Genomic DNA, 17,880 nt, shown 5'->3' on the forward strand with positions numbered 1-17,880 from the left:
AATCCCGAATATTCCCCACTATTTTTAGGCCATTCCAAGTAATTTATAGATTATCCCTAATATTGTCTATCAGATCCCTAATACTTTCTAGATCATCCCTAATATTTTATAGATCATCCCTAGTAGTTTTCTAGTTCATCCGAAATATTTTTCAGCTCATCTCTAATATTTTCTAGCTCATTACCAGTATTATCTCGCTCACCCATTATATTTTCTAGCTCACACATAAAATTGTCTAACTCATCGACAGGATTTACTGACTCATCACTTATATTTTCTAGGTTATCCCCAGTATTTTCTAGATTATTCCAATTAATTTCGAGCTCATCTTTAATATTTCGTAGCTCATGTCCATTATTTTCTACTTCATCCCTAATATTTTCTAGCTTACCCCTTGTATTTTCTAGCTCATTCCCAGTATTTTCTAGGACATCCTTAGCTCATAAACAGTATTTACTAGCTCATCCCTAATATTTTCTAGCTCACCCCCAGTATTTTCTAGATCAGTCCTATTAATTTCTAGCTCATCTGTAATATTTTTTAGCTCAAGCCCAGTATATTTTTACTTCTTCCATATGTTCTAGCTCATCCCTTATATTTTTAGCTTATTCAAAATGTTTTCTAGCTCATCCCCAGTATTTTTTTAGCTCATCTTTAATATTTTCAAGCTTATCCTCGTATTTTCTAGCTCACCCATAATAATTTTCTAGATCATTCTCAGTATTTTCTAGAACACCCCTAATACCTTTTAGCCCAACCTTAATATTTTATAGTTCAACCCCAGTATTTTTTAGCTCATCGAAAGTATTTTTTGATGATCCCTATTATTTTCTAGCTATCCCTATTATTATTTGTAGTTTACCCACACTATTTTCTCTCTGATCCCTTATATTTTCAAGCTAATCCCGAATATTCCAAACTATTTTTGGGTCATTACAAGTATTTTATAGATTATCCCTATTCTTCTCTAGCAAATCCCTAATATTTTCTAGCTCATCCCCAGTATTTTATAGCTCATCCTTAATATTTTATAGGTCATCCCCAGTAGTTTCTAACTCATCCGTAATTGTTTCTAGGTCATCCCCAGTATTTTTTACTTTGTACCTAATATTTTCTGGCTCATCTGTAATATTTTCCAGCTCATCCCCTGTATTCTCTAGCTCACCGCTATCATTTTTTTTTAGCTAATCCTCAATGTTTTCTTGTGCATCCGTATCATTTTACAACTTGGACCTAAAAAATATTAGGGATCTGCTAGAAAATAATAGGGATAATCTATAAAAGTACTTGGAATGGCCTAAAAATAGTGGAGAATAGTCGGGATTAGCTAAAAAATATTAGGGATCAGATAGAAAATAGTGTGGGTAAGCTACAAATAATAATACGGATACGCTAGAAAATATTAGGGATCATTAAAGAAAAATACTGGCGATGAGCTAGAAAATACAAGGGATGAACTATAAAATATTAGGAATGAGTTTTAAAATATTTATGATATTCTAGAAAATACTGAGAATGATCTCGAAAATATTATGGGTGAGCTAGAAAATACTGAGGATAAGCCTGAAAATAGTAAGGGTGAGCTAGAAAATACTGGGTATGAGCTAGAGAATATTGGGAATAAACTAGAAAATATAAGGGATGAGCTAGAAAATATAAGGGAAGAAGTTAAAAATACTGGGCATGAGCTAGAAAGTATTAAAGATTAACTAGAAATCAATAGGAATAATATTTTCTAGCTCATCCCCGGTATTTTTTAAGCAAATCCTTAAAATTTTATTGGTCATCCCTGGTAGTTTCTAGCTCATCCGTAATTATTTCTAGGACATCCCCAGTACTTTTTACTTTATCCCTATTGTTTTTTCTAGCTCATGTAGTATTTTCTTGCTCATCCCCTGCATTCTCTTGCTCAACCCTAATAGTTTAAAAATCATCACCAGTATTTTCTAGCTCATCTGTAATATTTTCTAGCTCGTCAATAGTATTTACTAGCTCATTCCTAATATTTTCTAGCTCATCCTCAGTATTTTCTATATTATTCCTATTAATTTCTAGCTGATCTTTAATACTTTCTAGCTCAAGCCCAGTATTTTTTTACTTCTTCCCTAATATTTTCTAGCTCATTCCCAGTATTTTCTAGCTCATCCATAATATTTTAAAGCTTATCCTCAGCATTTTCTAGCTCACCCATAACATTTTCTAGATCATTCTCAGTATTTTCTAGAACATCCCTAATATTTTGTAGCTCACCCCTAATATTTTATAATTCATCCCCAGTATTTTCTAGCTTATCGCCAGTATTTTTTTTGATGATCCCTATTTAGATTCTATTTCTAGCTTATCGCTTATCCCCATTATTATTTGTAGTTTAACAACAATATTTTCTATCTGATCCCTAATATTTTCTAGCTGATCCCGAATATTCCCCCACTATTTTTAGGTCATTCCAAGTATTTTATAGATTATCCCTATTCTTTTCTAGCAGATTCCTAATATTTTGTTTTGTAGCTCATCCCCAGTATTTTATAGCTCATCCTTAATATTTTATAGGCCATCCCCTGTAGTTTGTAGCTCATCCGTACTTGTGTCTAGGTCATCCCCAGTCCAGTAGTTTTTACTTTATCCCTAATATTTTCTAGATCATCCGTATTTTATTCTAGCTCATCCACAATATTCTCAAGCTCAACCCTTATTATATGTTCTAGCTCATCCCAGTATTTTCTAGTTAATCTTTAGAATTTTCTAGGTTATCCTCAGTAGTTTCTAGTTCACCCGTAGTTGTTTTTAAGGCATCCCCAGTATTTTTTACTTCATCCCTAATATTTTCTAGCAGCTCATCTGTAATATGTTCCAGCTCATCCCCAGTTTTCTCTAGCTCACCGCTATCATTTTTTTTTAGCTCATCCTCAATATTTTCTAGTGCATCCCTATCATTTTACAGCTCATTCCCAATAGCTTCTAGTTCAACTGTAGGCCTAATTGTTTCTGGGTCATCCCTAGTAATTTTTTACTTCGTCACTAATATTTTCTAATACATTAGTAATATTTTCTAGCCTATACCCAGTATTTTTTAGATTATTCCTGTTTATTGTTCAACTGTAGGCCTAATTGTTTCTGGGTCATCCCTAGTAATTTTTTACTTCGTCACTAATATTTTCTAATACATTAGTAATATTTTCTAGCCTATACCCAGTATTTTTTAGATTATTCCTGTTTATTTCTAGCTCATCTTTAATATTTTCTAGCCGCATTCCCTGTATTTTATACATTTGTATCCCCTGTATGTTATAGCTCAACCCTAAGCAAAATTTAAAGATTTTTAGACTTTTCTCGCACAATTTTTAAAAGTGCAAAATGAGCCATTTTTAAACGTGACCTACACAAAAGAAAATGGCCAAAAACTCACACTGGTAACATATTCCCCAATCTGTTGGTTACGGTAATTATTTATTATCTGAACAGCAGAATCTGAACAAATGTTTTTCTAATTTGATTTTTGGATTTACAGCATTTTTAACATATTTTAATTAGGACCACCTGGTAGTTTAACGCCCCCTTTCAACACTGTAGGGTTATTTTTTAAAATACATGTATCGTTGTCCAAGAGATGGAGGAATATGTGACATCGTTTGTGATCAGTGTGAGTTTTTTGGCCATTTTCTTTTGTGTACTTCACGTTTAAAATGGCTGATTTGGCACTTTTGAAAAATGTGCGCGAAAAGTTTTTAAAATCTCTAAATTTTGCCTGAATCTTATTTTAAATTTACATAAATGATTAATTTGATCAGGGGGTTTTAATGATTCATTATTTGAAAAGCAGGATCTATACATTGGTATAAATTTGTTTTTCCAACTAGATCTAGATCTAGATCTAGCATTTCTTATTTGCAGCTTTCAATTTAAAAAAATAATAAAATTGGACCACCTGGTTTAACGCCCCCTTTCATCACTGTAGATTTTTTTTTTTATATACTTTGAAATATCGTTGTCCAACAGATGGGGGATTATTATATATGTGACCAGTGAGAGTTTTCGGCTATTTTCTTTTGTGTAGATCACGTTTAAAAATTGAAGTGTCCAGGTAGGCCTAGTGTATCTCCGCCAATTCACAGGCGAGTAGTCAAGACCAAGAGTCGCTCTTCGGTCATTCGCCCACCAGGCCACCACTATATCTAATCCAGAATCTAGATATAATCTAGATTTTTTCAAGATCTAATATCTAGATATCTAGATATAGATCTAGATCTAGACCTAATCTAGATCTAGATAATCTAGATCTAGATATCTACATCTAGATCTAGATTCTAGATCTACAGATCTAGAATCTAGATTCTTTCTCTAGATCTTCTAGATCTGAATTTAGATTTAGATCATCTACTTTCCGAACTGCACACTCTTGGCTGGGTGCACAACAAATACGTTTATTCATTTAATATTCTCTCTCTCTCTCTCTCTCTCTCTCTCTCTCTCTCTCTCTCTCTCTTTCTCCCTCTCTCTCTCTCTCTCTCTCTCTCTCTCTCTCTCTTTCTCCCTCTCTCTCTATTTATCTCTCTCTCTCTATTTATCTCTCTCTCTCTATTTATCTCTCTCTCTCTCTCTCTCTCTCTCTCTCTCTCTGGGCTAAAATAAATAAATTATAGTAACACTAGATAGGTCTAGGCATATCCAAGACGGATTAAGACTCCGTCTTGGGACAATAGGGACGCCCGAGATGATCAGTAGCCTTGCATTGTATGTAACCAACGTAAACTACCGCTCGCTCAGCGAGCCAATCACAATCCAACATTTTTGGGGTCCACCTAGACACCATGACTACGTAGTCCCCAATTGGGGTCTACCTAGACACTTCCTTTAAGAATTATCAATTTCTGGGCCACCTAGTTTAACGCCCCCTTTCAACATTGTAATATATTTGTAAAAATACTTTGAAATATCATTGTCTAAGAGATGGGGGAATCTATGGCTAGAGTGAGTTTTAGGCCATTTTCTTTTGTGTAGGTCTTGTTTAAAAGTTTCTGACTTGGTACTTTTGAAAAATGAGCGCGAAAGGTCAAGAAGTTTGTAAATTTTGCTTGTATTTTATTTTGAATTTATATACTTAATTTGACCCGGGGATTTTAATTATTCATTAATTTAAAAGCAGGAACTAAAATATTTATTTTACGAACTTGGATTTTTTATTAACAGCATTTAATTATTTTTTTATATGGACCACCTAGTTTAACTTTAACGCCCCCTTTCAACACTCTAAAGTTATTTTTGAGGCTGAACCCCCCCAGAATAGGTAGCGTTTATCTCTGACAAGACTGAGTCAGTTGTGTGAAGAATCATCATCATCATCATCATGATCATGATCATCATCATCATTATCATCATCATCATAGCCTTTCTTCCTCACCCAGCACTAAGGTAATACTAATAATAGGCCTTGGACAAATACTTTCCACTTTTTTCTATCCTGGGTTAGCCTCTTGATGTTTTTCCATATCTTCCCACTTTTCTGTACATCAATTTCTGGGAGTCTTGTCCAGGTTCCACGTGGTCTTCCCCTTGGAAAACCATATATAGTGATAGCATAATAGTTACAAAGCCTATAGAGCATGTGGCAGAGTGTGGACAAGAGCGTCCTTATCCTTATCTCCCCTCCTTCATTTTTTTGTGTTTGTTACTCTCTTGTAACACCTCTAATCTTCTGGCACTCATATAATGACCTTATGCAGTTGCGAGTGCCGTAAAACCTCTACTGAAACAAATAAATGCAATGGATATTGTCATTGTCTTTGATTATTAAAAAAACAAAACTACACAAGTTCAAAACCCTTTTCCTGCATGAGGAATCGAACAACGACCACTCACTTTGTAGTCCAGTAATTGTTGCATACAAACAAACAAAAACATAATATTTATTATTATAGTAGCGGGTTTTACAGTGCTTGCAACTGCATAAGGTCATATGAGCGCCAAGGGGTGGGTGTCAACAGAGAAGTTTTACAGGGAATCAGACTTAGACTGCTCACCTCTCTAGCTTCAACAGCACAAGATCTGCTTTGACTATCTAGGCACCCCGGAAATAGCAGGTCACAAGAGAGTGACAAACATACAAAAGAAGTAGAGGAAAATGACAATAGTAAGGATCAGGAAAGAAAAAGCAGCAGTTCCCTGTTGTAGATCAGGCACAGTTATGAGCATGACATGAGTCCGCCCATTTACAATATTCTACTATGCTTAAATGAGAAATGTCCCCCCTTTAGGAATAGCCTAAAGACACTACAGTCAGTGGCACTGCCCCGGAGGGTAATAGAACTTTGTAGTCCAGTAATTGTTACATACAAACAAACAAAAACATTTAAATAACAGAACTAACAATAATTGACACATACAAACACACAAAAACATTTAAATAACAGAACTAACAATAATTGCTACATACAAACAAACAAAAACATAATATAACAGAACTAACACTAATTGTCACAAACAAACAAACAAACAAACAAATAATATATATATAACAACAGAATCAAGCAGACTCTGAAAAGAAAATTCCAAATATTGCTTTAATGATGTCACCATGGGGGAAATACAAAAACAGCAACAAACAAAGGCAACAGAAAGTTGGAACAAAAACAAAACAGAAAAATCTCAGACTAACTGATTAATAAAATGCACCTTGAAGAAACTATTACACGGGTGAGAGGGAAATCATATTTCTGTCAGCAGCCTATATAGGTTCAATATCTTTTTTAAAAAATATTAGCGAGATGGAAGATTTGATTCAGTGCTCTACACAGCACTCTCACAGTCCTAGAAGCTCACAGTTCAGAAATATAGGAACAAAAAAATATACATACAAAAAAATTACTTTTCAGTCAGCAAATTTAGCAGTCTCTGTGATTGCATTTATTAGTAAGTAACTACAATAAAGGAAGAAGTGTCCGGAGTTCTCCGATTCTAAAAATGAACAAAGTGCCCCACAAACAAACAACTCCATTCTTTAGCTTAATGTTGTAAACAATTGATTCATTTCTTTGTATAAAGTTGTAGCGTTCAACACTTTATATTATAGACCTCTCAGTTGTCTACTCATATCTTACACCCAGCACACACACCCAATAAATTTATCTGATTGAGTCACAGCCAGCAAGACTTCCTGTCATGGATGTGGTAAAAGCTACCATTTTACCAAAAATTCAACCACATCAACTAAATTCAACTGTGACCTTCAACATCAAACGTGTAGTTTTTATTAAGTCACCAATCAAATCGGTCGTATAGTGCCAAAATGGTAGCTTTTGCTCCTCCATGGAGGAAAAATCTGGCTCGCCCTGACTCAGTTCTGTTGAATCCGACTGACAGTGTGTACTGGAGATAAAATGACAACATTCCATACACTGATCAAAGTAACTCATAGGTCGCTCACACAGACGCAACATTTTTTGGACGTCTCTTATTTACCACCGATAGACAATAGAGAACTGACTGTGTGTTAGTTACACTCTTCTTGTAGCACTGAATGCCATATTATATTGTTCTAAAAATATCCATTTGATACAGTATCCACGCCAAAAGATACCTCTCCAAAAGGTAGTAGAATCATTTGAATGGTGACTGGTGGGATGTGACTGGACCTAAACCACTGAACCTGTAGAGTCCGCAGAATTGCCCCTACTGCCATAAAAGTAATAATAGAATTACTCCTCTATTGTCATTAAAGTAATAATAGAATTACTCCTATTGTCATTAAAGTAATAATAGAATTACTCCTATTGTCATTAAAGTAATAATAGAATTACTCCTATTGTCATAATAGAATTACTCCTATTGTCATAATAGAAATAATAAAATTACTCCTATTGCCACAAAAGTAATAATAGAATTACTCATATTTTAATAATATAATTACTCATATTGTCATAAAAGTAATAAAAGAATTACTCCTACTGAAATATTAGTAATAATAGAATTACTCCTAATAATAGAATTACTCCTATTGTCATAAAAGAAATAATAGAATTACTCCTATTGTCATAAAAGAAACAATTCCTATAGCAATAATAGAATTACTCCTACTGAAATAGTAGATTTACTTCTATTGTTTCCCATTCTCAACTAGTACAAAAGTTATGGCAGACCAGTGTGGTCATGTCATATTATAGTGATTGTCATAAAGGCGGAGGAAAATAGCGTAAGTCTCATCTGCCACTGAGGTAAACGCCAGTACATTATTGGCAAACAGCATCATATTCAAATGTATCATCTGATCCTTTCTCTGGCTACATCTGGAAACAGAGCAGAGGGTTAAAGTTACAGAAAGAGTTAAAGAGTTAAAGCTGGTACCTGCACCTCAGTAATCAAACAAAGCTGACAAATAATAAAACAAACAAGTTTCTCTAGGTAAAATAAGATAGTAAAGTATAACACGAATAAGTCGACACAGAAGACTCAAAATCACGCATCAGCCGAACTGAGCCTGCGGTCCCGTATTTTTTTTCTTCTTTTCTTCTTTATCTTTGTAAGATATCCCTCCAACTAGGGATTCCTCGAACTACCAAGGCCGGTCCGGACGAATACGAGCTATCCGTGTTACACTCTACATGATTACATGAGCTGACGTTTCAATCCTATTTATTCCATCTCTCCACACTATTGCTCACAGCCTCTCAGAACTTATCTAGACAGATCTACTATTACTATACAGTTTGTCCCCTTCTCTGAGATCCCCTCTCATGAAACGCTCACTGAAGGAAGACGCTACCTTAGTGAACATTATGTATCACAACATTTAGAATTATGGAGACCAAAGGTTGAATATTTCTCATAGAATTCACAGCTCTCTAGTCACAAACTGTCCTCTCCCCAACTATTGTATTGTTAAAGCCACAAATTCAACACTTTACTGTACTTTACACCATTAACCAAACGTTTGCTGGCTCTCCTAGTGTCCTCATGGTAATACTCAGAGGAAAGTAGATCTGATTATTACGCACATTATACACGTTTTCATACATGAAATATCACTTTCAGCTCATCGCTCTCGAAACAAATTCGATTCATTCCCAATTAACTTTGTCAACAATAAACATAGCCTAAGACCTGCCTGTTCCACTGCTTGCTATTTTCTCTTTTCTATCTCTCGCTATTTCTCTTTTCTATCTCTCGCTATTTCTCTTTTTTATCTCTCGCTATTTCTCAATTCTATCTCTCGCTATTTCTCTTTTCTATCTCTCGCTATTTCTCTTTTTTATCTCTCGCTATTTCTCATTTCTATCTGTCACTATTTCTCAATTCTATTTGTCACTATTTCTCAATTCTATCTCTCGCTATTTCTCAATTCTATCTGTCACTATTTCTCAATTCTATCTGTCTCTAATCTTTTCCTTTGTCTCTCACTGTTTCTCTCTTAAAACCAGTATACATATATCCAATTTCTAGCAAAAACAACTACACAAACAAAAAAGACTCTGGATATCCTATCCACACCAAAACCTCAAATCTTAACCTAACTACCTCCAGCCCGCTGCAAAAACTCATCAAACAAAACAAAACACGGCCCAGAAACTACAGCAGCTTCTGCCTACACAAAGCAGTGCACCTATCCGTACATTCACTTATCCGTGCAATGCTAACAGCATGAACTTATCCAAGCAATTATCTATCTGCGCAGTGCTAACAAGGTGCACTTATCCGTGGAGTGCTAACACTGAGCACCTATCCGTGCATTCACCTATCCACGTAGTGCTACACAGTGCACCTATCCGTGCCCCTATCCTTGCATTCACCTATCCACGAAGAGCTAACACCATTCACCTATCCGTGCATTCCTAACACCGTGCACCTATAAATGTGCATCTATTCGCGGAGTGCTAACACCATTCACCTATCCGTGCATTCACCTATCCGGGCATTCACCTATTCGTGCATTCATCTATCCGGGCATTCACCTATTCGTGCATTCACCTATCCGGGCATTCACCTATCCGGGCATTCACCTATCCGTGCATTCACCTATCCGGGCATTCACCTATCCGTGCATTCATCTATCCGGGCATTCACCTATTCGTGCATTCACCTATCCGGGCATTCACCTATCCGGGCATTCACCTATCCGTGCATTCACCTATCCGGGCATTCACCTATCCGTGCACCTATCCCGTGCCTACAGAAGGAGTACAAAAAAGCAGAGGGCAGGAGGAGGGCACGCAGCCAGGAAGGTCAAACACAGGCTTTCTACGACTTATCTACACACACCTACACAGACAAAGGGAAATCAAGCCAGCCATGTACGTAGCGTCCTTAGCAACATTTTCAAGCGTCGTCAAATAAACCAATAAAGTGGCAGACAAAATTTAATCGAAACGCAAATCTGTTTCCACCTCTTTAGGTAAAAGATAAAATGGCAGCGGACCGTAAAATGAAACATGACATGAATCATTTCCTTCTTTGCTTCGTAAAATAATAAAATGGCAGACCATTATCAGATGAAATATTATTTATATGAAAGAGTGAATCGTTTCCTTCGATGAAAACATTGCAACAGTGTCATCATCATCATCATGATCATCATCATCATCATCATACACAAAGGTGCTTAGAAAGCCATACATAATGCTGCTTGCAGGAAGGACAGTGTTCTTCGTATCATCGTACGCCACGTGTCAACACCAATATCAACAAGAAAAAGGCAAAAGGGGGATGTGTTTTTCTCCTCATTTGAGTGGGTAAAATCAAAATAAATAGGTGCATCTTTCCATCATGTGTTAGGGAAGCGATCAGCCTGCGTGACAGAAAAACAAATCACCAGGGAGAGAGGCTTTGGGGAACTGGCAAAAATATACACAAACTGCACTTGATACACACGATTTGCATCATCAGGTCAGTGCAATGGAAAATGAATTATCACCAATTTCTTGAGCTTTCTTGTGAAAAAGGTACACAGAATTTTTCTTTTTAAAGAGAGAGAGAGAGAGAGAGAGAGAGAGAGAGAGACAGAGAGAGAGAGATAGAGAGAGAGAGAGAGTGTGTGTGTGAGAGAGGGAGCGCGAGTGAAAGAAAGCATTGCATTAAGAGGGGGGGAGAGAGAGAAAGAGAGGGAGAGAGACGAAGAAAAAGAAAGGAAACAGAGAGACAGAAACAGAAAGAGAGAGAGAGAGAAAGAGAGAAAGAGAGAGAAAGGGAGGGAGAGAGAGAGAGAGAGAGAGAGAAAGAGACAGACAGACAGACAGGCAGACAGAGAGAGAGACGGAGGGACATAGAATTGAAGAGAGATTTAAAAACTCTGCTAAAAAAAAGTTAAACAGCCATTTCAAAATGTACGCCTGGCTCAAAGTAGGTCCACAAGGGGACACAAAAAAAAGAACACCCTTCACTCCTCCTTTAGCAGACAGAAATCATCGACACAAACCCCAGACCAACAAACAACAACTTTCCCTCAGCCCCCCCCCCCCCCCCCCCCCACCCCAAACTCAACAAAGAAGCAGTAGATGGTTTGAGATGAAAGCACCCTCCCCCCCACCCCCTAAACTCTCCACAAGGCACACACACACACATCCACATCACACACACATTCACTCACACCTCCAGCGCAGAAATATCGCCTGGCTCACTCGTAATTGTAATCGTAATACTCCGAAGCCCCGATGAGACAGAACTGTTAGCAATTATTTAAAACTTTCGATGATGCTGCGATAACATAATATTTCAATCAACAATCAAAGCAGATTTTTTGCGAGGACATAGAGCTGTCCATATCAGTAGCCGGAGCGGATTATTATACAACTTGTGCATGTGTATGTTTTTCAGCGCACACTAACGGTGTTTGTGTATATATAAAAAAGAATATATATATTTATATATATATATATATCAAGAACATTTAATTCCATATCATTAGAAAGCAAATATCACAGTCACATGAAGACAGAAGCACTACTAGGCACACATATCACACGCACACACACACACACACTAGTGCACGCACACACACTAGTGCACACACACACACACAATAGCACAAATACACACACACACACACACACACACACACACACACACACACACAGTAGTGCAAATACACACACACACACACACACTAGTGCACACATACACACACACTTACAAACTGGGGGAAAAGAAACTGGGGGAAAAGAAACTGGGGGAAAAGTTAGATAGACGGACAGACAAACAGAGTAACACCCCCCCCCCCCCCTCCTCTTGACAAAACATGGCTGATGTCTACATATAGTGAAACACTTCGTCGGTTCAGCAACGGTTATCCAGTGCAGGGGAAAAGTAAGAAAGACAGACAGATAGACAGACAGATAGACAGAGAGAAGGAACAGAGAGGAGAAGAAAAGAAGACGGACCTACCAGGGGCACCCTCCAAACACTCGCAGCTAGCTTTTATAGCTGAAGTAGGGGCAACATGCGAAGACAAACTGCCAAGACAGAACAGAGAACCACTTTGAGCCAGGCAACAAATATATATATAATTACCTACATTATACATATATGAAACATCAGAATATATATGCGGGTCAACAGAACCCTTGAACAATCTACAATATATCTGAGTCAACAATCTACAACTCTACTCAATCATCAGAAAATATAAGAACAATCTTGACGCTCAAGGATTGCAACGTTTTTTTTTTTTGGAAGAGACAATCAAGGAAGAAAAAATACGGACCGTCTGGTCTCAAATGAAGCAGTACAAAACTTAACCCAACCGTGAAATCATGACAAAAATAAAATGATGTAATGTAAAGTAAATTCTTTACAGCAGCAATTGACGTAGCTACAGGAAGCAACCAACACTGTATCTATCTCTTGGGAGAACACAAGGAAAACATGCATCTAAATTAACTTGGGGGGGGGGGGGGGATTGAAAAAAACCAAAACACAACACAAAAATAAAAACCTTCAATCTCTGCAAATCAATCAAACAAACACAGGGTCGGTCAGCAAATGAGATGACAATTCCATCATGCTTATTAAAAAGAACCAAGAAAGAAGGAGAACATCTTTTTTTTTTTTAAAAGAACAAAAGGGAAGAACAGGGGGAAGAACTCTGGAAGCGAATATCACTACGCTTATCAGCAACACTTCAAGCATTTATATATAATAATTACAAGACGATAAAATCAACATTTTTTTTCTTTAAAAAAAAGTCGGCGTCTATATATAATAATATATATATATATATATATATCATGTATCACATCATTTCACAGATTTGCACGTCAGGGGCTCCCAGCTCGGAAGACCCACAGTTGTTGAATCTACACACGTGTTCCAAAAATGGGGGCGTGTGACGCTGACACGCCCATGAAATCTTTCTTCTCTCCGGTGCATTTGGCTTTGTCTGTATATTATCGTAGTATATCACATATTTACAATAGATAGAACGATGCGCTCGCATCTCAAACATCACAAAACGCTCACAGTATATCACTCCAGTCTCTCCGACTGCGTTCTAGTTTAGTTAGTTTTTTTCACTTTCAATAGAAGACTCAAAACTCAAAAGAAAAAAAGTTGATAAAGAACAAACCGTTTGATTTGTTTCTGCTTTTTGTTTTAAAAGTACAAAAAGTTACACGGAACCAAATGAAGAGGAACCCAAACAGACCGGGGGGGCAACTTTAGAGCCAGTCTCACTCACAGCATTCGCTACAACTACCACTATATTTGACTAAGTATCATAAGTCTCATGTCTCTATCCCTTCACTGCCAAGAGTGAAATGCTCGATGCTAAAGGGATTTGAAAACAACAACAGCTCTATCCCTTCAAACAACTTTCAATACCTGTGCTGTGCAGCATTTATTGAAAGTACGAGCAAGTCTTTGTACCTATGCAGACCCACTGAAAAGTTGGGAGAAAAAAAAAGCCAGCAAGTATTTCTCCATAATTCCTCCTTTGAGCTTGCTCAGTATTTCTTCCCCGGAAGTATTTCACAATTTCACAAAAACAAAAAATCCACCCTTTTTTTCATTATCTCAGAGTCATGAAATGAAGCCTGCTATCCATATATTATAATAAACCTAAACTGCAAGAGAACTTCAGCAGAGAAGGGTATAAGAACTATTTTAGTTTCAAACAAGCTGTAACCACCATAGTCTTTTGTGAACACTATGCAGTAATTCCTTATTGCAACGCGATGTATTGAGATATACGCCGCCACTATTCACAATGTCAGCAAAACCACTTCACAGCAATTTGTTGGATAGAAGAGCAATATTGGGAAGCATCACTGCGCGGGGAGTGGGGAGCGGGGGGTGGGGGTAACAGGGTACATGAAAGCACGAACTGAAATCTTTCAAAACTGGTAGAGAAAACCATGGCAGACACAAGAGCTTAGTGCACCCATCACCCGATACATCTTGTTTCCTTGTAGCGTAGCGTACGGCTAGCTCGTTTACACAAACCCTCGTAGTGTTTGCTCTGTGCTTTGCGGGCGCATGAACAAACTGCACACCCAGACAGAGCAAGAACCTTTCATCTGCAATAAATTTTCAGTGCAGATAGAACCTTCTGACTCCCCCTTCTCTGAAAGCCTTATGTACAATCAAGACCAGTCAGAGACCTTCCGCTAACAAGATCATGTCTCCACCACCAACTCCTGGCAGGCAGTCACAAGCATTTTCTGCCGCTGTGCAAATTTCACAAACTGTACGCTACACATCTGTGACAAGCATCCAGACATATCTAGGATCTCTGAGGCATTGAGCTCCCTTCTTCCCAGCTAAACCACAGACCAAACAGCAGGACTGACACAAAGACTGCAGACATAACGTTCAACATTTGACTGCAAACATAACGTTCAACATTAGACTGCAGACATAACGTTCAACATTAGACTGCAAACACAAAGTTCAACATTTGAATGCATGCACACAAAACGTTCAACATTTTACTGCAGACAGACTGTTCAACATTTGACTGCATGCAGACATAACATTCAACATTTGACTGCAGACAGACTGTTCAACATTTGACTGCAGACACAATGTTCAACATTTGACTCCAGACACAAAGTTCAACATGTGACTGCAGACTTTGCTTGAGCTCAACGTCAGACCACAGTTTTCTCTGGATGCCTGCCACAGCCAGCTGACGTAAAAGTGTGAACAGGGGAGAGGAAAGAGGTGTTGTTGTAATCTACAAATCTATCAATGTTTCATTAACCCTTAGCCTCCCGGCGGGGACCAGACAGCGGCCGCCCCAACGTTCCTCGGACTACACAGCAAAGAGGTAAAAGCGTCAACAACAATCATAAAACTAAGCACAACAGTACATCCAGTCAACAGTGTTGAACATTTGGCCGCATAAAACAGCAGCAAAAATTTCGACCGTGTAAAAAACAATGCAGTCTATTTTTAGCTTATTAAATATTACAGCGTGTAAAACAGTTCTTGTCACGTCATTGTCATCCGCGCACGCGTACGACCTTGAGACCCCCGCTCGAGGTCTGGCATCCTGCGTCAAAGTCGTCACTTTTCACCGCCGAAGATCAAAGATATCCAGGCAATCAATCACCTGATCCTTTTTCCCCAAAAAAGCCTCAGAATCGAGAGCTTAGGGGCTGAGACAATGTGTGTCTGTGTGTGTGTAGGCAGTTCCGACGAACAAACCACAACAAAATTGTAGACACATTCTCCGAGTCCAGGGTTGCCTCCCCTTGGAACTCTGCACACAGCGACACGGCAGAACCAGCGACAACCGCGACGACAGCGCCGCAACCACTTCACAGACTTGGCACCGAAGAAGACACAGGGAGAAAAAAAGCCTCATCTTTTCCTTCTGCCATTAAAGACAAAAACAAAAAAAGAAGCCATTCCTACACCCCACTACAAGTTTCACATCGCTACAACAATCCACCACAAGTTTCATGTCGAAGTTCCAAATCACTACACCCTATCAGTAGTTTCACATCGCCACACCCACCATAAATCTCACATCACTATACCTCACCACAAATCTCACATCACTATACCTCACCACGAATCTCACATCACGACACCTCACAGGAAGTTTCACATCGCAATTGTTTAGCAGCTAATGGCTTCAACTCAACAACAGGAGACAACTGCAGCGTATATTTCCGAGCGTAAAGCCGCGGGCACAGCTAACTTTTCTCCATCAGCAAAATTAAAAATTGCTTCTACAGGAAAAGATTCCAGGCCGATGTTCTACCGACATCAAACTCCCAGAGTGCCGTACACAACAAAGATCGGGTTCCACTCTACTGCTATACGGACAGCAGCAAAACTCGATTGAAATCCAGGGAAAAATTCCTCCACAACATTGCCGCTTCAGTGCGGCATCAATGCCGTTTCAATGTTGCTACAGTGTTGATTCAATGCTGCTACAATGTCGTAACAAAGTCGCTACAATGTCACTTCAGTACCGCTTCAATGTCGCTTCAGTACAGCTACAGTGCTGATTCAATGCCTCTACAATGTCGTAACAAAGTCGATGCGATGGCGCTTCAGTGCCACTTCAATGTCGATTCAATACCGCTACAATGTCGTAACAAATTCGCTTCAGTACCGCTTCAATGTCGCTTCAGTACCGCCTCAGTGCCGCTTCATGTGCAGGGACAGGTGGTCAGAGCGGGAGAAGGCACGGTCACACACCTGGCACTTGAACGGTTTGTCCCCCGTGTGTTTACGGAAGTGTCTCGTCAGCTCGTCCGACCGGGCAAACCTCCACGTGCAGCCCTCCCACGTGCAGATGTACGGCTTCTCACCTGGAAGACAAGAAGAAAAGATTTTTTGTTTTTTGTTTTCGTAAGAATTTTAAAGCACTTGCAACACAATAAGGTCATATATTATAGGTGCTGAATAATAGATAGGTTACAAGAGAGTAAAATACGGAAAAGGGAGCAGAGATAAGGATGATAGACGTTTGATAGGAAAGAAGGATTTTTTAATATAATAATGAGTATTTCATTCATGTACTGAGCCATTGTAAAGGGGAAAAAATGTCAAGGAGATAAATTTTGAAGACAAACGTTTTAGTTTTTACTTTTAGTAGAGGTTTTACGGCGCTCACAACTGCATAGGTCATATGAGCGCCAGAAGATTACAGGTGTTACAAGAGAGTAACAAACATAAAAAAGGAGAAGGGGAGATAAGGACGATAGATGTTTGATAAGAAAGAAGAAGCAAACCACACCAGAGCACCCGCCAAACACCCACTAAAGACAAATAACAAACACACACACCCGACAAACACAAACACACACACACGACAAACACAAACACACACACAAAAACACACACACGACAAACACAAACACACACACACGACAAACACACACACACACACTTCCCTCCATGACCCTGCCACTCAGCTACGCCAAACACACAAACACACACGCACAAACACACACACACACATATACACACACGCACAAACACGCAAACACACACACACACAAACACACACACACATACACACACATATACACAAACGCACAAACACGCAATCACACACACAAACACAATTACACAAACATAAACAAACGCACATACACACACAAACACTCGCACATAATCATTTTATATGAGAAGGTAATGGGAGATAATCCCTGATCTCTAATACGCTACTAGGCTAGGACTATAACCCTTGTTTATGTCCCTTACTTCAGCGGACGGGCTCATTATGACCAGTAAGTCAGAGTATGCGGCTTCAAATCCGGTTCTGCCCCCAAAAAGTAATGAATATATCATAAAACACAAATCTCTCTCTCTCTCTCTATCTCTCTCTCTCTATCTCTCTCTCTCTGTGCCTGTCTGTCTGTCTCTCTCTCTCTGTGCCTGTCTGTCTGTCTGTCTGTCTCTCTCTCTCTCTGTCTTACTCTCTGTCTCTCTCTCTCTCTC

At 38.5% G+C, this 17,880-nt stretch overlaps 1 protein-coding gene and 1 long non-coding RNA gene across 2 annotated transcripts; both read right to left on the reverse strand.

Moving 5' to 3' along the window:
• Positions 1-6,538: 6,538 nt before the first annotated feature.
• Positions 6,539-11,139, reverse strand: LOC101859722. The gene is made up of 2 exons (XR_220767.3): positions 9,942-11,139; positions 6,539-9,909 (listed from the first exon to the last, which is right to left on the reverse strand). It is a non-coding gene; the product is annotated as an uncharacterized LOC101859722 (long non-coding RNA).
• A 1,501-nt stretch (positions 11,140-12,640) lies between these two features.
• On the reverse strand, positions 12,641-16,748 carry LOC106012601 (Krueppel-like factor 3; the record flags this gene model as incomplete). The annotated part of the gene is given in 1 exon segment (XM_013086014.2): positions 12,641-16,748. A coding segment is annotated over 1 exon segment (176 nt), but the record flags the coding sequence as incomplete, so codon positions are not given.
• Between the last annotated feature and the right edge of the window lie 1,132 nt (positions 16,749-17,880).

Source organism: Aplysia californica, unplaced genomic scaffold (genome assembly GCF_000002075.1).
Source record: "Aplysia californica isolate F4 #8 unplaced genomic scaffold, AplCal3.0 scaffold00427, whole genome shotgun sequence".
Lineage (NCBI taxonomy): Eukaryota > Metazoa > Mollusca > Gastropoda > Aplysiida > Aplysiidae > Aplysia > Aplysia californica.